The sequence below is a fragment of the Hippopotamus amphibius genome, chromosome 14 (genome assembly GCF_030028045.1).
Source record: "Hippopotamus amphibius kiboko isolate mHipAmp2 chromosome 14, mHipAmp2.hap2, whole genome shotgun sequence".
In the NCBI taxonomy this organism is placed as follows: Eukaryota; Metazoa; Chordata; class Mammalia; order Artiodactyla; family Hippopotamidae; genus Hippopotamus; species Hippopotamus amphibius.
In genome coordinates this window covers 62,880,453-62,902,217 of record NC_080199.1, presented here as the reverse complement: position 1 = coordinate 62,902,217, position 21,765 = coordinate 62,880,453, and the positions used below count along the sequence as shown (strand labels likewise).

General features: G+C 35.8%; 1 protein-coding gene and 1 long non-coding RNA gene across 2 annotated transcripts; one reads left to right on the top strand and one right to left on the bottom strand.

The window, feature by feature from the left end:
* The first annotated feature begins 8,229 nt into the window (after positions 1 to 8,229).
* Positions 8,230 to 12,270, top strand: LOC130835720 (uncharacterized). The gene is made up of 4 exons (XR_009049018.1): positions 8,230 to 8,603; positions 9,601 to 9,658; positions 10,640 to 10,706; positions 12,215 to 12,270. It is a non-coding gene; the product is annotated as an uncharacterized LOC130835720 (long non-coding RNA).
* A 4,304-nt stretch (positions 12,271 to 16,574) lies between these two features.
* On the bottom strand, positions 16,575 to 21,620 carry KCNRG (potassium channel regulator). The gene is made up of 2 exons (XM_057707755.1): positions 20,385 to 21,620; positions 16,575 to 16,947 (listed from the first exon to the last, which is right to left on the bottom strand). The coding sequence occupies exons 1-2, from the start codon at positions 20,963 to 20,965 to the stop codon at positions 16,707 to 16,709; spliced, it is 822 nt and encodes a 273-aa protein (XP_057563738.1). The 5' UTR covers positions 20,966 to 21,620; the 3' UTR covers positions 16,575 to 16,706.
* Between the last annotated feature and the right edge of the window lie 145 nt (positions 21,621 to 21,765).

The window sequence follows — 21,765 nt, the reverse complement described above, 5'->3', positions numbered from 1 at the left end:
ATTTCATGTCAATTTAAAGAATTGAATTTCTGGCAGACTTAATAATCATTAACTTCATTTTATAGAGCAGTTCCAGGCAGTAAAGCAAGTTCTTACTGAGCCTTCAGAAATATTTTTGGGTATTGCCTCAGAAGGGCACCCTCCTCGCATCACCTTCACATACACAGCACAGAAAATTAATAGCTCCTTGTTCTGTCCTCTCATCCTTATAGTAGTTTCATTATTGCTTATATCATATTGTGATTACTTTCCTTATTTCTCTATAATTAACCTGTAAGCCTAATAGGCTTGAGCCCAGACTATCTAAACTCAGCTCATCTGGTGACTAATATAGTGATCTCACACAGCACTCAGTGTTATGTTCCCTTCCTTATTATGGAATAAATTGATAGCAGTGTGAGTATGGCTACTCAAAACCACTCACTTGTTGGACAGCCGGAAGTTAGATCTTTTCAGTGAAATTCTCCCAGGATCAATTAGGTTAAATCTATTTCCAGATCAATATCACAGTTTCATTGAAGGATCACAAGGAAAGAGAAATGAGAAACATGAAATAGTTCTTGCCAGGTAATAAGTTTTATATGTGAAATAAGTCTTTGTGAGGGCTATTTATCTCTTACTGAGATGATGCATAAGTTAAGGAATAAAGAAATTCACAGAGCACGTTTTATCTCATAGGTAACAGACAAAAGAAACTTCCATAATATACCTGATGTAAGTCTTAGGAAAACTCTAGCAGATTAAAATGGTTTCCCAGAGGTTCTTCCTGAAATTTTACAAGAACAGTATGGAGGTCAGGAATTCCAGTTAGCTTTGCTACCATCTCAAGATTCAGGGTTTTAAAAAAATATTAAGTCCTTTTAAAAGTATTAAAATTACTTAATGGCTGTTTTCCCCACTTCATTCATCTGGCTGATCCTACAGTTGATTGCTTAAGACAGCTTTAAAATCCAAGTCAACCTTACTTAGACCGATGAATTCATATTAGCTTGTCTGTAAGAATCCAACCAGAACAACTGTTTGTGATTGCTTGTTTCTGCCTCATCAAGAAATAGTGTTCACTTTCATCTTTCCCACCAAGGTCATAGGGTGTGACCTTTTTTTTTCTAGTTTGTCTTCTGTTCTTGCTGATCTCCCAGACTCTGAACTTTACCAGCATCTTGAACCCACAGTACCCAGCCTCTAAATCCTACCTGCCTAAATCCATGGCATTCAGATGCTTTGCCCTACACTGGGAAATCATCTGGCTTCTGGGCTCTACTTTTGTTTGGAGAACCGAAGTATATTCTCAAATTAACTGAAGCTCTAGCCTTAATACTCTGCTTGCTCTCAGATCGATTTCACATGGTGGTCTCCGTTGCTCTTCATAGTTAGTGCCTTCCAAACTAAGCATGACCTACCTGTCAACAAAATACTTGGGTGTTTTACAATTAACATATATTCATTGATAATATACCTTACATGTCTGCTACTCTAAGATTGTTTTTATTTTTAAGATGTTTTCTAAAATTAATTGCTCACTGCCTGTAATTGCTCATTACCCTCATTTTTAAATAAGGAAAAAGCCTAAGATACTATTGCGTTAGTATAGGATTTTGACATCAAGATTCTAAATACAACACATGGCACAATGTCAGCAGTTAGTTAGCTTTAAATAGATAATTACTCGATAGAAATTATCCAGAGACCTGCAAAAGGAAGCATGAGAATGATGAAATCATCTTATAACCTCATCTTCAATCCAGACCTGCATAATTACTCGCCACAGAAAGGCCTAAAGTTGTTGGAAATTCCTTTTTTTGGCTAAGTTTACTTTTCATGTTGTTTCATTTCCTGTCTTAGTATGATAATCTTTTTATATGAAATTGTGCTGTTTAAATTTTCATAATTTTAATTTATTCATGTGTAGAATTGTATAATTTTATAATTTGTGAGATCTGATGTATTTCAAGTAACAATCTTATGCAAATAAGAACATTAAAATTGAACTGAAAACATACCTGACAGAGTAAATATCCAAAAACTATTAAATTAATATTGAATGAATTAATAAGCCTGATTTATTTAACATGGTGATAAATCAGAATTTTTAGAATTCTGTTGTCAACAAATAGTCATAACTTTACAACCTTCTCTGTGTTTTCAGTGTTTACTTTTAATATTCAGTATTTTTGTATTTAATTTCTCATAGTTGAAAAGATGAAACCTCAGAAACAAAATAATGTTTTAGATTAAATATTTCTTTTTAGACGATGTTTTCAGTTCTGTTACTGGCTCCTAGGGAAAAGAAATTGCATTAATGTAGGCATTTCTAAAGAAATAATTTGGGATTAGTATTTCTTCAATAATTCATACAAGAATTAAGAATAAGGTAGAAAATCAAGTAATATAAATTAGAAGTAAAAATATCCATTAGATTAATTTGCTGATTCTAGACATGAGACTCTATAAATCATTTTCTATCATTTTTCCTCATTTTTAGTCTCAGGCAATGAAACTTCCATCACTTGAATGTCATTCAGTAATGTGTGTATAGCTATCCATTCATTCAACAAATCACTTTGTTCAGAGGCTTTTGCCTCTGATACTAGTCTTTTCAGTGTCATCAAAATGCATTTTATTAAGATGACAATTGAGCATGTAGGAGCTTAAGCTTTCCCATTGGTTTAGAAGACCATGAAATGAGACAGAACAAAAAGTTATAATTCAGTATAATAAAATTTGTGAATATTATCCTAAAGAAGTGTTTAGGTAGCTTGGTTACTTTGCCAGAGGAATGACAATGTAAACAGAAGCTCACACTGTTCCTATCCTAGAGAAGTTTAAATATGGTCTTATTCAAATACTTAAAAATTGGCTTGGCTTAAAGTTGTGTAACCTTAAGCAAATTATTCTCTCCAAGCCTCAGTTGTAAATTGTAAGTAAGAGGTTGAACTTGGATCTGTCTTGTCCCAAATTTTTATAATCCTAGAACAGTCAGCCTCCAGTGTATTTTATGAATAATTCTGTACACTGACATATTACTCATTACAGGAAAAAAAAAGTTAAATAACCTTGTAGATTTCTGTGGAAACCTCAGTTATAATCTTAGAATTTTGGATATTATATATTTAATTTTTCCATTCTAGAAAAATAATTTAGATTTATTTTTCCTACCCTTTTGTCAAATCGTCACCTTGACTGTATGAGACATGGCCAACAAAAAGAAAACAAACCCCATGGAAACTTGGAGAAGGAGAGGCACTCACTGTAAATAAAAAATATTTTAATGTTATCAGATAAAGCATTTAATTGAATTAATGGGACAATATGGAGCACTAGATGATTTAATTAACTGAAGTTTACAATGACTATTGTAAAACATTAATAGATGTTTGACTATTTTATAAAACAACAAAAATTACAATATTTCAGTATATTTTCTTGCCTTAAATAGTATACTGAATATAGTTAAATTTTATGTAAGGATCAAGTCATGTAAAGTATTATGTAATAATAGATTTAGAAGTTTCAAGAGTAGTGTTTTTTAAGCCATAAAATCCAGACAATGTTTGATTATAATTTTTCTTTTTTTTTATTGTTTTTTTAAATTAATTATTTATTTTATTGGCTGTGCTGGGTCTTTTTTTGCTGTGCACGGGCTTTCTTTTTAGTTGCGGTGAGTGGGGGCTACTCTTCGTTGTGGTGCGCAGGTTGCTCATTGCCGTGGCTTCTCTTGTTGCGGAGCACAGGCTCTAGGCGCGTGGGCTTCAGTAGTTGCATCACATGGGCTCAATAGTTGTGGCTCACGGGCTCTAAAGCACAGGCTCAATAGTTGTGGCGCACGGGCTTAGTTGATCCACGGCATGTGGGATCTTCCTGGAGCAGGGATTGAACCCATGTCCCCTGCATTGGCAGGTGGATTCTCAACCACTGCGCCACCTAGGAAGCCGTGATTATAATTTTTCTTAAAGTTAACTTCGTTTTTCTTGAAGTAGAGTGCAAGAGACAAATTCAGGTTAACTAAGGATTCAATTTGAAAAATTCCAGTTTCCTTTAAGCAAAATTTCACTTTATTTCAAACTGGACAAAATTATATTGTATTCATAATTTGACAACACACTTGAAAGTTGTACACTCTAAAGGATTCAAATTACAGACCTTTTAGTTATAATCTTTTGGTGATAAGCAAGGCCACGTACTTGTAAATCTCTCCTACTGCCAGAAATTCTATCAGAAGGGACTAGATGATCAAGAATGGCTACTGGGTTTTTGTTTTGTGTTTTGTTTTGTTTTGTTTTTGGCTGACGCAGCATGTGGGATCTTATTTCTAGGGATCAAACCATACCCCCTGCAGTGGAAGCATGGAGCCTCAACCACTGGACCACGAGGGAAGTCCCAAAAATGGCTACTGGTTTTGATCATGGTTATGTACATAAATTTGTTATGTACATAAATGTATGGGTTTTTGTTTGTTTTTTTAAGCTCTTTATTGAATTATAATTACTTTACACTGTTTTGTCACTTTCTGCTCTACAACAAAGTGAATCAGCTGTATTTACACATATATCCCCATATCCCCTCCCTCCCTCAATTCCTTCCCATCCTCCCTATCTCACCCCTCTAAGTCATCACCAATCATCAAGCTGATCTCCCTGTGTTATACAGCAGTTTCCCACTAGCTATCTATTTTACATTTGGTGGTATATATATGTCAATGCTACTCTCTCATTTCGTCCCAGCTTCCCCTTCGCCACCCCCTGTCCCCAGCCCCATGTCCTCAAGTCTGTTCTCTGTATCTGCATCTTTGTTCTTGCCCTGCCACTGAGTTCATCAGTACCATTTTTTTAGACTCCATATATATGTATTAGCATACAGTATCTGTTTTTCTATTTCTGGCTTACTTCACTCTATATGATAGACTCTAGGTCCATCCACCTCACTACAAATAACTCCAGTTCATTCCTTTTTATGGCTGAGTAATATTCCATTGTATATATGTACCACATCTTCTTTATCCATTCATCTGTTGATGGGCATTTAGGTTGCTTCCACGTCCTGGCTATTGTAAATAGTGTTGAAATGAACGTTGTGGTACATGTGTCTTTTTGGATTGTGGTTTTCTCAGGGTATATGCCCAGTAGTGGGATTTCTGGGTCATATGGTAGTTCCAGTTTTAGTTTTTTAAGGAACATCCATACTGTTTTCCACAGTGGCTGTATCAAGTTACATTCCCACCAACAGTGCAGGAGGGTTCCCTTTTCTCCGCACCCTCTCTAGCACTTATTGTTTCCAGATTTTTTGATGATGGTCATTCTGACTGGTGTGGATGTGGCTTTGATTTGCATTTCTCTAATGATTAGTGATGTTGAGCATTTTTTCATGTGTTTGTTAGCTATCTGTATGTCTTCTTTGGAGAAATGTCTATTTAGGTCTTCCGCCCATTTTTGGATTGGGTTGTTTGCTTTTTTGATATTGAGCTGCATGAGCTGCTTATATATTTTGGAGATTAATCCTTTGTCAGTTGCTTCATTGGCAAATATTTTCTCCCATTCTGAGGGTTGTCTTCTGGTTTTGGTTTCTTTTGCTATGCAAAAGCTTTTGTTTCATTACGTCCCACTTGTTTATTTTTGTTTTTTTTTCCAGTATTCTAGGAGGTGGATCCAAAAGGATCTTGCTTTGATTTGTGTCATAGAGTGTTCTGCCTATGTTTACCTCTAGGAATTTTATAGTATCTGGCCTTACATTTAGCTCTTTAATGCATTTTGAGTTTATTTTTGTGTATGGTGTTAGGAAGTGTTCTAATTTCATTCTTTTACAACTAGCTGTCCAATTTTCCCAACACCACTTATTGAAGAGGCTATCTTTTCTCCATTATATATTCTTGCCTCCTCTGTCAAAGATAAGTTTCCCATATGTGCATGGGTCTATCTCTGGGCTCTCTATTCTGTTCCACTGATCTATATTTCTGTTTTTGTGCCAGTACCATACTGTCTTGATCACTGTAGCCTTGTAGTATAGTCTGAAGTCAGGGAGACTGATTCCTTCAGCTCCGTCTTTCCTTCTCAAGATTGCTTTGGCTATTTGGGGTCTTTTGCATTTCCATACAAATTGTAAAATTTCTCGTTCTAGTTCTGTGAAAAATGCCATTGGTAATTTGATAGGGATTGCGTTGAATCTATAAATTGCGTTGGGCATAAATGTATGTTATGTACTCTACAACAGTAGAAAATCTGAGGTAGTGATAATTTGAGGTGTTATATTCTGTAAATGAGAGTGAATATAATTTCATCTCATCAAAAATGGTTATTAAAATAATACTTTAAATGCCTTAAAAGTTTTCTGTTTGCATTTTTCATGTGAGATAATCTTTTATTACTAAAGACCTAGTCTATGACCAGTACTTCACTATAGTCTAAAAAGGATAGTCACAGTCAGCAAAGAACTTTTAGCCTAGATAGTAATATCATACTAACTTATAGGAAACAATTAGAGAAGAGTAGAGTGTAAAGTCTGTCTTGCTGACCTGAAGTGCAGTAGAAGCTCAAAGGAAATATGGATTTAGACAACAGAGAAGACTTCTTAGAGGAGGTGGAAAATGAGCTGGGCTTAAAGAATAGATAGGATTAATTCAGTGAAATGAAAGAATTGGAGACTTATAAGTGCAGAAAACATGAACCAAGGCATGATCAAGTAGGAGGGAGTAAAGTAGAATTACTGGGCTGAAAACAGGTTGGTATTGGGGAGTAGGTAGGGAAATGAGTGTAACTATGTTTGAGATTGTTTTCCTTCCTTTGCGTAAAGTACCCTAATTTCTAATTGAAGAAAATGAGAGTATATTTGGATTGCCTGCAGCCCTTTGAAAATCAAGGTGTGATGATTTGAAGAAAAAAGGATTTGTAAGAAATATTGGAAGGAAATCTAGGCTTAAATTAGATGAGTTTACCCTAAACATTGGGCGGGGGCTGGGGGGTGTTGTCTGTGGCCTTTAACTCAGCAAATCAGGGGAGAAATCTTGAGAGGAAGAGGTTGCATAGCCAAAAGTCTACTATCAGGGATATTTTTTGCCCAGGTGAGACAGACCTTTCTACTACAGGAATGATTGTGAATTAATACCATAGTACTGTTGTTAAGCCAAATAGAAACAGTGTACAGTACTCCTTTTCCAAACCTCTAATTTGCATCCATGCCTTAGCACAAGGTATTTATTCCTAGAATGTCCTTTCTCTCATCTTCAGCTGTCTAAATATTCTTAGGCTATCTAGCTCCTGCGTGAAATTTTTCCAGTTCACTTTTCCTCCTCACCAGCAATACCATTTCTCTCTTTTGTGCTCCGATACCTGACCTAGAACAATTAATACATCCTGCTTTATGGGCAGAGGCTATTTTATTTTTTATTGTATACTCTGCAAGTCTAAAATAGTGGGTGCTTGATAAATGGCAATTGATTGCTGAAAATCAGTAGTGATTTGGTGATAAATTAATATGTTCTGGAAAGGCTGAATACAAGCTAGATAAATACAGCAATGTCCAGGCTCTTACCTGGTAGTTCAGAAGTTCTCCACCTTTTACTGTTTCACTTTTCAGGATTCCTCTCATTCTGTGCTACCTGTTAGCATTCAAGTCCTAGCTACCTTAAAGTGTTTTTTTAAAAAAATTTAATCAAAGCCAGAAACCTATGGGTGGGGGTATGAATAGTTGGAAAGCCTATGAAATTTTGAAGGCTATTAGTGATCTAATTGATCATCTAAAACTTTGCAACAAAGTATAATTTAGCTGTTTCCTATTAGCTTTTATTTGTTGTCTCTCTGAGAAGATGGGAGATGGTAGTAGCATGAAAAGGCCTTACATTAAAAAATACTTTAAAAAATTTTTTTTCAAGAAGCATAAAAATAAATGTATCGAACATCTGCTACAATTCTTTAAAGTGACTCTAAAGTTAATGGTATGTTTCTGACTCCCTCTGAATGTTAGGGCTACCTTATAGAGTGAAATGGGTTTTCTTATAAACTTTGTCAATTTTATTAGAGACTAAGTCACGCGAAAAAAACTTTCAGAAATCTCAGAAGGCAAAGAAAATTGTGGATCAAATATGTAGCATTTGTTTTCCGCTAATATATTTTAAGTCATTTATATTGTGATAAGGATTTATTTTTATATATCCTTAGAGCTTTTGTATAAAATCTATAGGATATTTACGTCTGATTTCCAGAACATACATATAAATTACATTTTTTTGGAAAAGTCTAATGTTGCTATTGGGTTCGGTTTGGCTTTGAGAGAGGTTGACATATTTGTTATACCTAACATTTAGCCAGAAGTCAGGAATTCAACCAGCAATTAAATAATGGTTCCCATGGTGAAGCAGTTTCACCTCTGTATTGATTTGCTTTATGACCTGTTTTCTAGGCACTTACTTTGACATCACCACTGCCCCCACAAAAAAAAAAAAAAAAAAAAAGGTGAGAACTGACTATATCACGGGTACCTAGACCATGTGGAGAAAGGACTGAGACTGGAAGCAGAAAACAGACATTGTCTGCACAGAACAAAGTACCAGACAACAGCTCACTCTAGTAAAGGGCTATAAATGCCATATGAGAAGGTCTTCTCAGTTCAAAACTGTAAGTAACTTTAGGGAATTGTAGGGGAATTAGACAGTTGTCTCTGCTGACCCAATAAAAAAATGTCTTCATTTTGTAATTTGTGGCCTGTACGCTTATAAATTAAGATGCACTGAGTTGTCAAGTAGTGGACTTTTCTGGTTTGCGGGTGAGAACTTAAGCCAAAATAGAAAGCAGTATTCCCTGAAAAGTAACTTGGGACCTTTGCCTTAAGATCTGAGGCAAAGGTTGTATGAACTTAGCTAACTAGGTTAAAACTAAGTTATTGGGCCTTTGCCTAGATAACCAATTAGAGGACTTTGGTCTTAATATAGCAAGGAATAGGGAGGTATTATATAGTCTCTTGAAACAAAATAATGAAAACTTACAAAATAATGGAATTTTTGGAAATTAAATATGGCTATACTATATATAGAAGGCGTCTAAGAAAGTCTGTTGGCAAGGAAGTTTGGCATGTGACTACTGTGGTAATCTAGGAGTGAAGAAACCCTGAACAGAATAGTTGCAATGAGAATGTAGATGAGAGAATAAATTTAAGGTATTTCAAAAGAAAAAACTGTAGAATATCATGAGCTGGATAAAAGGGGGGTGTCAAAAATTGCACATTTTCTATACTGGAAGACAATGATAGTATCACTGAAAGAAGAGAGTTAAGAGAAGCTAGCTTGAGAAGGAAAGGTGTTGAGTTCCATTTTTGTAATATTGAATTAAAGGTGATATCCAGGCATTCCTTTTGAAATGATTTGATTAAAAGCCACTGAATATACAGAACTGGAATTCTATGTAGAAGTTTGGATGGAGAGGTAAATTTGTCAGTTATCCACTCAAAGCTGATAAGGGTAGACAAGCTAACTCAAGTTCTTTGTTAAACACAATATATCCCTTTCTTTTAAAAAGAACTATGTAAACACATACATTTATGTAAAAAACTTGATTGGGTATGTAGTCTTAAATAAACATTTCCAAAACAGAATTAAAACTCTCCTTTTTTTCTTAGTGTCGAATCTCAAGCTTGTGCCTATAGGAAAATCCCTACACTTGTGTCAGTTATAAAGGTCAGTGACTAAAATATGTTAATATTCTTGAGCCTTACCTTTCCTTCTATTCATTAAACAAAGATCTTTCCCAGTATTACACTGAGGGAGTGAAATTGAGAACTTAAAGTCCAAATAATTCAGTCAGTTAAAACTGTAAAATTGACATGGCTTTAATTTCTCAAATGGAAAAGCAAGTGATTGAATTGTGGGAAATGTGCCGGTCTCCAGTTTCAAGAAACAGTACAGCACAAAGACCTGGCATTCTGGCTGAAGAGTTGTAATAATAAACAGAAATTTGAAAACCAGGAAGACAAGTTTTCCAAGAGTGCAACTGTGGCATTTCAAAAGAGATATAACAAAAAATTCCAGAAGATTGCCAAAAATAGGTTTAGATAATTGAGATTCCTTATTTGAATACTTGCTTTTGATGGAGAAACAGTTAAGAGGAAATGAAGCTTCTGTCTAAGAGGTCTCAAACGTTTTCTCCTTTCCACCCTATATTGGGTTTATTTCTGAAGAAAAGTGTTAGCCAAAAAAAAAAAAAAATCAAATAGGAATTCAGTACTGCTTAAATTGTAGCCAGAAGTTTAAGAAGTGACCAAAGCAAAAGAAATTCTTTAAATTAATTGAAAGCAAATATTTTGGTTTTCTAGGAGCTAAACCTTGTTTTATAGGATTCCTAGTTAGAATGTCAAAGTATCTTGATCTGTTTACCTAGTAATTACATGCCCATCATGAGACAGAAATACCATATTACTGTACATTTTAAATTTCTAATATGTTCTACTTTAATGATACTTACGAAAACCTAAAGTGTTAATCTGTGCTTCCAGAATAGCCTTTAAAAACTCAGTAATGTGTCTTCTGAGTATACCAGAATCTTTTAGATCATTTTACCCAGATCCTTGAATCTTTTGATTAATCCAAATTCAGTGAACCTATATCTTCAAGTCAGGTTATGCAGAACTGGGAACATTTGTTTCTGTATTTCCATCCTAGTTACATCTGACTTACATGCCTGGTCTGGTGACTTCTACTATCTTTTCATGACTCCTAAATTATAGAGGTAAGTCAAGATTTAATACCGATTAGTCATGTGACATTCATTCTGAATTTGTATTCCCTTAATATTTATTTAATTGCTAAGCACTCTTGTAGCTTGCATTTTTATTAGCAAATTATGGTATGTTCCAGTTTTGGCTGGGCTGTATTACTCTGATTAAATGTATGATTTTGCATAACTTTCAACTAGTATTTCAATTAGTATTTCTATATACCTCTAGACCTTCATCTCATTTTTTGTGTGATTACCTATATAAACTTCTAATAGAAAAATACCATGGGTTTTTTTTTTCCTGTGCACTTTAACTTGAATCAACTCTTTCAGACTCTTTATGTAAAATATTCTCATCTGTCTTTGAATCTACTATAATTCTTATTTTTCCAAGTGCCTGTTTACTAAGACTATAGTGTTCCAAATTTTTCAGTTCAGTTCAGACTGTTAGATGTCCAGCACTGTGGGGGAATATGAAGAGCAGTATAAAGCACAATCCCAGTCCTCATCTTAAAAGAACTCATGGAACTTCAAACATTGCAGCTAGACTTTCATGGGGTCTCTTGTTACAAGAAGGGTAAGATCAACCTCTCCTCTTTGGCTTCCAGCTTGGGAACCCAAAGACTTTCAGATTCTTACCAGTGTGTGAAATGAGAAAAGTAACATGAAATGGAAAACACTTGGGGAGACTTCCTTGGCGATTCAGTGGTTAAGACTGCAGACTTCCAATGCAGGGGGTACAGGTTTGATCCCTGGCCGGGGAACTAAGATCCCACATGCCATGTGGCCAAAAAAAAGAAAGAAAGAAACACTTGGAAGTTGGTGTGTTTTACTCAAGTGGTAGAGTGAAAAAGCCACTTTAAAACAATGATTTCTGGATTTGAGGTATTGGTGAACTCTTAAGGTGCAGAAAGCTCTGTATGAATAAGTAAGTCTTAGGCACAATGAATAAATAAATCTTAAGCACATTTCAGTTTTGGGAGCAAAGTCCAATTTATTTATTTATTTATTTTTAAAGATATAATTTGATCCATGTAGTTTTGTTTTCATTATTTATTTATTTATTTATTTTATTGGCTGTGTTGGGTCTTTTTTGCTGTGCGTGGGTTTTCTTTTAGTTGTGGTGAGTGGGGGCTACTCTTCGTTGTGGCGCACAGGCTCCTCATTGCTGTGGCTTCTCTTGTTGCAGAGCATGGGCTCTAGGCGTGTGGGCTTCCGTAGTTGCAGCACATGAGCTCAATAGTTGTGGCTCATGGGCTCTAAAGCACAGGCGCAATGGCTTTGGCTCATGGGCAAGTCCAATTTATTTTGCTGAATTTTGTTGCTTATTTATTCTGTGCCGTGCTTAATACTCATTTCCCATTCACTGTGTAAGGTGTTAGCTTTTTATCTATTAAGATTTTTTCAGCACTGGATTGACCTCATAGTTTAGATAAATATTAAGGTATTTTCTGAGCTTAATAATGTTGAGATGCTGAGTCTTTTGGTGAAATTTGTACATAACTTTTCATTTCTAATAGGTCCAATAGAAGGCCTAACAATTCATGACAAAGCTGTTCTGGGACAAAGCTGGTGAGTAATTATGGGTTTTATGATGGTGATATTCCAGAAATCTGAGTATTTTTATTAACATATTTTTATCTCATCTCTTTACTTCTTGAACTTTTATTTAAGACACTAAGTTTGATATCACACCAGTGTTTTCCATGGGTTCACTGGCTCCAGGAAGGTAATAAAATTTCCCCAATTTCTTTTTAAAAATTTCCTCTTGGTGGCTTCTGCGTTGCTAAGTGTGCTGTTACAGAGTGAACTTCCCCAGCACAGAGAAAAAATAACAATAGAATATGGGATATTTAGAAGTCTTTGTAAGTCTTTTATTATTCCAACAAGATCTCTGGTAATGTGACCATTTTTGTTATTTATGATAGAGAACCAATACAAGGACTTATAAAACTAAACTGATGTTTGTCAGATGTAAACAGAATACAAGACAAATAGAAACAGCTTACAATTCTCTAAATCATATATTTCTCAAGCTTCTTTCCCTTGACTATTTTATATCACTTAATGCTCCTGGTTTCAGATGTATTTTGAAAGCAGCCAAAATTAATTTTGACTTTAACATAACCTAAGAATTCTTTGTAATTATGACTTGTATATTAAATTCAAGAGTAAAATTCAACACTAGAGCTCCTTTTCAGAAAATCTTTGTAGGGAGAGCTTCAAACCACTTATAAGGTTACATTGTTGAGGTTCAAAAATAAGCTAAAATCTTCAGTGCCTTATCAGAAATGAAATTAGGTGATGGAAAGAGGCTGAAACAAACATAAGTGGGAGAATAGGGGAGGCCCAACTATCCATAGTATAGTTAAGACTGACAAACTGGGACTTCCCTGGTGGTCCAGTGGTTGGGAGTCCCCCTTCAGTTGAGGGGTGGCGGGGGTGCGGGTTCAATCCCTGGCCAGGGAACTAAGATCCCACGTGCTGAGGGGCACCTAAGCCCATGCGCCGCCACTAAAACCCAGCACAGTCAAAAAAAAGACTGACAAACAATGCTTTGTGATGATGACTCATATTTGTGTATCTGAGATGGATTGACAGGAGTATATGATTTGATAGACCAAATATTTCAGTTTGGTTGGCCAAGACAAGCTTCTGCCATTATTTTCTTATAATTTCTTATGATTTTCTTATAATCAATTCAGTCGAGAAGTTAAGTGATGCCCATATGAAGATGTTAAAGTCTTTTTTTTTTTTCTAAAGCAGGCAAGAGTTTAAATTTGCCTGTGGTGCATCTAATATAATCCCATTTTCTTCCAACCATATGCTTGCCTCCCTTTCTAAAACAAGACTCTTTTTTGCATGTCTTGACATCCCAGTTACAGTACCCCACTCTGTGCTGGAGTGAAGGCGAGAGGCTTACTGAGATGATCTTGACAGATGTGTCTCCAAATGATATCATCTCTAAAATATTTACTAAAATAAGAAACTCAATCCACTCCGAAAGTACACTTTTCCTAATGAATAATATATATCTTTTAATTTTGGTAATCTATCTCCTTCTAAAAACCCCTGGATTGTGAACCCATGACTTTTGAGGAACTACTTAATTAAAGGCTTAAGTTATTTTAATTTAAACCCATTTTCAATGTTATGGATTGGATTTGTGGTAAGCTCTAGAAGGGAAGACCTTATTTTGCTCCTTGCAGTATCCCCCGTGTCTAGAATAGTATTTGGCACACAGTAGACGTCAATAAATATTTTCTGACTGAATTAATTAATTAAATGTATGTATATTATGTTTCCGTAGGTACTGTTTCTATTAGCACCTCAAAAAGAACATTTTATTTCTCATATCAAGCTAGTTTCCAGCAAGTATAAATGACTAAGAACACATTAACAGCAGTTTAAACATTTCCTGTCTTACTCCTTGCCAATCTGTAGTTACAGTATTTTTTACTTCGCTGTTCTTTTAACCAGTTATCAGTTTTTAATAATCTTATCAGGAAAGCACTATACAGAATTAAACAGTATAACGTATATAGCCATGCCAACTATACCCAGCTAGTTAAATCACATACATGCCTAAAGTTAGCAAAATAGAAATATTGTACCCTAGAATATGATGCTAGCAAGGGAACCAGACCAGACACATCATCCCCAAAACTGAGATGACAGACTAAAACAGCTAAGTTGGTTTTTCTGCAGTAAAGATGAGTGCCACCAAAAAGAAAACACTCATTCATCAGGCTTTTTTTCTTATTTGGGTCATTATTTTCGGTTGCTAACTTTAACATTACTAATATTGAAGTATTTTGCACTTTTCCATTATACATAATCTTTTGAGGTACTATTAGGAAATTTTTTAAAAAATTTCTTCCCTGCAACTTAGTACACAAATTTATAAGTAATTACTAGAAATTTCTGGAATGTAATTTCTTTACTAAGTATAGGGGTTTCACAGGAAGGATGGTAGAGTAAAATTTATGTCAGTATGAGATAATAGGCCATACTCTGCCGTAACAGTCCCCCTACCCCTGGCACACACACACCTATCTGGTCTGGTGAAAAGTAAGTCTTCCTCCCACACCTAAACCCCGCTCACCCAGTTTCCTCTCTATAGGTGACCCATATGCTGAAAATTCCATGAATATATATATAAGTATTATATATTTTTCCACAATGGAAACTATATACTGTATGAAAAGTAGAAATATATTTTTCCACTTTATACATTGTCTTAGCACCTTGCTTTTTTTCAACTTATAAATATTTGGCAATCCTTTCTTCTTAGTTTATAAACTGCTGTCTCATTCTTTTTAAAGGCTGCACAGTATTTCACTGTATGAACCATAATTTATCCATTCCCTGTTGATGTTTTTGAATAAATGAATTGTACTTTTTAAAATGCTGCTCAGCTGCTTTCACTCAACGGTTTTTAACCCTATTATGTGCAAAGTACTTGGTGATCTTTGATTTAATCATTCCCTTTCTAGATACTTATCCTTATATATATCTCTCTTTTGGCTGCATTGGGTCTTTGTTGCTGCATGTGGACTTTCTCTAGTTGTGGCGAGTGGAGGCTACTCTTTGTTGCGTTGGACAGGCTTCTGATTGTAGTGGCTTCTCTTGTTGCAGACTGCCGGCTCTAGGTGCAAGGGCTCAGTAGTTGTGGCATCTGGGCTCAGTAGTTGTGTCATGCAGGCTCAATAGTTGTGGCATATGGGCTTAGTTGCTCCATGGCATGTGGGATCTTCCCAAACCAGGGATTGAACCCGTGTCCCCTACAGTGATAGGCAGATTCTTAACCACTGCACCACCAGGGAAGTCCCTAATATATTTTTTAAATATTTATTTATTTTTTTTTTATTTATGGCTGTGTTGGGTCTTAGTTGAGGCATGTGGGATCTTCTTTGAGGCATGTGGTATCTTTCGTCGCAGCGTGCGGGCTTCTCTCTAGTTGTGGTGCACAGGCTCCAGAGAACGTGGGGTCTGTAGTTTGTGGCACGTGGGCTCTGTAGTTGAGGTGCGCGAGCTCAGTAGTTGTGGTGCACAGGTTTAGTTGCCCTGTGGCATGTGGGATCTTAGTTCCCTGACTAGGGATCGAACCCACATCCCTTGCGTTGGAAGGTGGGTTCTTTACTACTGGACCACCAGGGAAGTCCCTATCCTAATATTTTAAATGACACATATATAAGAGGAATTCCTACAAGAGGACTCACTAAGTCAAAGTAATACGTGTATTTTAAATGTTAGTAGAAGTTATATTCAAAGCTTTTCACCAGAATAGGTGCTAATTGGTAACAAAGGTATTTCTCACCAGGTGTTTACACATGGTAGTTAAAACTGTTGAGTGGATCAAGCTCATATTCAAGTGAGAAAAATTTGTTTTTATGATGGCATATAAGTCTATATAGAGGAAAAGGCTGATTAACATGCCTAGGAAAGGAAGGACACAAGGCCTCACAGAAGAGGTGCAGTTGACAGTGGGTCACCCATCTTCTTCATCACCATCATCACTGAGGGCCTACCATGTGCCAGGCAATGTGTTGAGTACTTTATATTATCTCCTTTAATCCTCACATATCCTGTTAGAGAGACATATTTGTTATCCTCATTTGATAGATAAAGAAGTTGAGGGCACAGAGAGGTTAAATGACTTGCCCAAGCCATATAGCTAGTGAGTGACTTAGTTGGGATTAGAAATCAAGCAGTCTGATTCCATAGCACATTCTTAAACACTTTATAAGTGTTCATGAAGAAGAGAAAGGGAAAGAGGCATTGAAGGTAGAAGGAATGTACGCCAAAGCACCAAGTGCCGGTGCAATTTGGAGAGCAGCAAGCAGTCATTGTGGCTTAAGCATTATTAAGATGTGGTTGCCCAAAGGTGGCATGGCAGAAGGCCAGAAAGTTAGGCTGAGTACATATGTGACTAACATATATGCCCTAAATATGTAATTTCCAAACAAGAAAATGGCAATTTCTTTTTCCTCTAAAAGAGAACAGAGAACCTCATTTCTTTTTCTGAGATTGCTCTGCCATGAAGGTACTCTCTGGTTTCAGTGTTTTGTTCATGGCAAGAGCTTCAGGCTTTTTTATCCTTTGAAAGCTATAGCATTCAGTTTTGTCTTCAGAGAATGCTGTTCTGGTGCTGACCAGATGGAAGCCTTCCATTAATAAAGTGTCAATCAGTAAGCCGAGGACATTAGTTCCATTGGCCAGTTTTCGGTTGTCAGGTTTTATGGAAACATACCTAGGACACACAAAAATGTTCAATTATAAAACATCCCTTTAATAACTAGCAAAACTAAACATATAAATTTGATCCCATTCTTTGATCAGATTTTTTTAAAAGACTTCATTTATAAATCCACACCAGTAATTTCACGCTACTGAAAATAGAGACCTTGCTGTGATCTCCAAAGTCATTTTAATCCCACGTTCAGGAATATAGCTAACGTTGATGAATTTTCATTGAGAAACTGTTTTCTGGAGCAAACAATTTGATCAAACAATTAAATTAGCTTAATTTTTATATAATGTAATTTAACTATTTCAAAATTTTGTTTTCAACTTACTAAATATTGTTTTAATCAATTTAATTGATTCAGTCATTTTAATGAACAGTGGATACATTTACAGTTTCCCCCTAGATCTAATTTTATCCATTATCAGCACTGACATTACAAATTTTCTTTTGTGACTTTCTCCTATCAAATGCATTTTTAAGGTGAAATTTTGCAGATGTTAAATGTCAAGAAGACTTTAGTGTCAGTTTTTCTCAATAACTGTCCATTGTTGAAGAGCAAAACATGGGGTCAAAAGTCTTCTGGAGTCAAAGTGACAAAACTTTCTATTTCCTGGAAAACTCGATAGAACCCAATACACATGATTCAAGAAAAATATACCTGAAATTTTCAGATTGACTATATGTTGCTTTAATAATGTCAATATAACATGTCCACAAAGATATGGCTATATTGCCCCTTCTTTATCTACCATCCAGGATATTTTTATGTCTTTGTGTCCTGCCACCATTTGTTTATGAGATTTGAAAAGAAAGGTTAACTTAAATTAGTTCCAGGCAGTAACCTAAACTATCGTGGTTTTATGGGATAAAAGGAGCCTTGGGAACATCCCTAGCCTCCTTTTAATTATGATTGATAGAGTGGTTATTGTAGCTCACATTTAGAAACTCATTCTAGGCAAAGAAAAGAATTCAATAATAAAATGTAAGAATTGTAAAACTACAAACTACATATCAAAAATGCATTTGTTATGTTTAATACAGCAGATTTTTAACATTAGTGAATCATTCCATCTACCCCCCGCACCAAGCCCCAGGTCTTGATTGTATATCCTAGAAACATTTGTCAAAGAGAAAAAAATGTTACAGAACACCTCACAAAATTAAAATGCAAATAGTATAGCATAGTATATAGTAGGTGATAACAAAGTAGAATATACTTGCAAGAAATCACTGGGCCTGACTACTTGATTCCCTAAGAGGCCAAATTGAGAAATGGAAGATTTCAAGACACAAGAAAAAGATAAAAAAGAAATCAATGGGAAATGGAAAATCAAAACTTATTTTAAAAACTTATAAGGCAACTACACTTTTCCATTTGAGCTAGTTTAAAAAGGAAAGGTCAGATAGAATATGGCTACCAAAGAGACTCTAGAATCCTGTGACCATAACTTGAACTTGATAAAGTGGTGTCATATGAATGGCCCCCTGCAAGATGCACGCCAAGTATTTCTAGTACTATGAACTTGAGAGATAATAACTGAGCAACTTGCTAAGTTACCAAGACATCAGAGTGATAAATCATATTAGTAGAACATACTGAACAGCTGGATGATACACCAGACTCTGAGGAGCCATTCAGGCTTACTCCTCCACTTTCCACCTTCAAAAAAAAACAAAACAAAACATCTGAATGGACAGATTCAGACCAAGGAGTGAGCAAGAAATAAAAACGATTGCTAGCTAAGTTAGTTATATGCCTAAGGTGGGCCTCTTAAGACTAAGAGTTTTCGTCCAATTACCTGAACTCCCAGTAATGTCACCTTATTTGGGTTACCTACCGCTACTTTTAAATTGGAATATCAAAAAACACCACGAACCGCTCATAGGCTGAAAAAAGTACTAAACTTCAAACAACTGAAAAGAATACTATTTGGTGATACAAGAAAAAAGTCAATTTTAAAAATAGCTTCTGGTTTTGGAATTATCTATTTTGAAACAAATATAATGTCATTCTCTTATTAAGATGAAAAAATTTCTGTACTATTTGTAAAACACAAACACTTAACAACAAAGGGAAACTACTGTCACTGTGTACACATAAAGAATATCCCAACTTGAGTTTCTAATGTTTTGCAAGATTACAGTCATTCTCTCCAAATGCATAGTTTTTAAAGAGCATTTAGTATTTCCAGGATATCTCTTTACCATGCATGTTCCTTTTGAAATCAATGACACCATTTTTCCTTAGGTTTTTAACTTTTTAGAAAGGTATCCCCAAAAATCTTAATCACACAAATTTTTTAAAAAATGGTAATTTCCCTTCTGTTTATGCTAGTGCACCTCCAGTTGTGCACAGAGGTATCTTAGAACATTTTGAGGTGAAGATAGGGCCTTAGGTATTCTTCACAATCAGCCTGTTAATTTAACTGGGTCTCTTTACCCAAAATGTCATTTCATGCTTCTTTGGAAAGGCAGGAGATTATAAAGTGTAAAAATTTAAGAATTGTCATACTGCCCAGGGTTCTTAAGCTGGTATGCAGGACCATGGGGTATGTTGTGGGAGGGGCAAACATTGATCATTCCTGATGGTTACTGCAAAAGTTAAGAAAATATCCCAAAATATGCCTCTCCACCTTTACCCCAAAACCATATATTTTATTTAAATACTATCAGTAAAGAACATACGCAGACTCTTTTTTTCCCTCCTGAAAATTAAAGCCAGCTTTCACAGTTAGTAAAATAATAGTGGGGCAGCTTTAAGACATTTTTAAGGGGGAAAAAAAAGTGTCTGTGACAGTAGAGTGGAAATCAGCCTTAGGGTCCAGCCAAGAATAACAGGGGGGGGAAGTGAATAATTGACTCAGAAGCAACTATCGTTAATATACTGACAGCCTATCCCAATATTTTGAATTGTGTAAGAGTGCCAACGATGTAACAGGAGACCAAATTTGCCATGGGATATATCTGCCTTAATGATGTTTAAAAATAAAGTGGAATGGAGAAAAATCAGTAGCCAAATCAGAAGGACTGAAAGAACAAATATACACAGAGTGTAAGGAAATCAGGACAAACTGTTGAGCCTTTGCTATATGCCAGCAGCTAAAAGAAACCCTTGGGGAGAAAAAGCCTTCTCATTCCATATCTATAAAATTATTTCCTCCTACTACTTGAATGACCAGAGTCCCAGTTTTCCCTGGACAATTTTGATTTATTCCTATTGTCCCACAAAATAACAATTCATTCTTTCACTCTGAAAAGTATCCCAGTTTGGACAATAATTATCTGGTCATTCCACCCAACTCAACTGGTTACCCACCGCCCCCCAAATTATTTTGAGTAATCTTTTTTTTCCAAGAAAAGTTTCAGGCATGAGAAAATTTCAGTTTTGAGGGGAAACATCAGGAACTGGTGTAGAATAGAGGCTTCAAAATACAAAATACCTGATTCCAGTTTGGCTATCAGTAGTGCTGTCAGAGCCGCACTGGAAAACCAGGTCATGGTAAGAAGGTCTTTGTGGAGGCAGTGGAAGTAAGGTCATCTGAGGAGGGAAAGAGTTACTCCTCCAAGTTGATGCTGAAGGTTGCTCTGTAAACACTGTAATTCTCCCAGTTAGCATCTCAATTGTTTTGCTGCAAGAGCCAAACACCCTGAAAAAAGCTTGAGTGTTTCGGTTTAGGAAATGCACCTCCAGAAGAGCAGGTCTTGGCTGTAGCAGGTGTTCTTGGTTTAAGAGATCCACCAGAGGATCAAGTTCATAGAATACAGCCTCCCTCTGAAGCCTAAGATAGTCTGAAAAGTCAGTAGGTAATAAAAGCTGGTGAGTTCTCAAAAAATCTAAGATGATACTAAATAAAACACCATCTCTGTCTACAAAAATCTGGCCACCAACCATCCTGAATTCTTGGTCTCTGCCATCTAAAATTCGTGTCAACCGAGAGGCAGGAAACTGCTTTAAGGTTGAAGACCTTGTAGTGAATATCTTCCCTCCCACGTTCAAAGTGACCAGTTCCTCATTACTCATTCTTCTCTTGCTTCAAACCATCAGACACAGACTTAGGAACTTGAAAGTCAACCTGTAACCACAAATGTTAGTTATATATGATTAAGAAATGTAGGGGAGGGGAATGTAACGAAAACAGAGACCTAGATTTCCAGGTAACTACTGTTAAAGCAAATAGTGTGTCCATAGCTGTGTTTACAAATTTGAGAGTTGCCTGGGAACATGCAGTATACAAAATGAAAAAGCAACAGATGAGGAACTGGATAATTTAAGGAAAACTGCCACATGTCTGAGGACAGGTGTCAAATAGATCCCTTTACTGTATCCCATTTAAAAAAAAAAAAAAAAACCCTTCATGAAAACCTCTTGTAAATCTATATTAAAAATATATATACTGGGAGCAGAAAAGCATTCCCCCTCTCCAGGCCTCTTAACTACTATGAGTCCTCCTGAAAGAAACAGTCTTAATTTCTTATGATCCCTTTAGCAATTTAGTGGCTAAATCATGGATTGTCAGTTGAGGATGAGGCAGTCATTACCTCAACTAGCAGCTTAATTTGACTACTCTTCTCATAGCTAGAATGATTCTTCTGTACTTGAAATTTAGTTACCACCTTTTTTCCTGTCCTTGCTTGTGTTACCTCCTCTCAACCAAATTAACAGACTGGGATAAAGAACTTCTGGGCTGTCAAGGAATGTCTTGTGCCATGACAGAAATAAGGTTGACTGAAAGCAGTTCTAAGATAGTCACTTCTTGTTTTCACCTGAATTCTAAACATGGTGGGAGATAGGACATCTTTATCTCATGTGAGCAGACAGGA

Excerpts from the sequence above, each read along its gene's own strand:
- KCNRG (XM_057707755.1), bottom strand. The coding sequence starts at position 20,965 with ATGAGTAATGAGGAACTGGTCACTTTGAACGTGGGAGGGAAGATATTC. Across the intron at positions 16,948-20,384 it reads GATAGCCAAACTGGAATCAG|GTATGTTTCCATAAAACCTG; the intron begins GTATTTTGTATT and ends TGTGTGTCCTAG.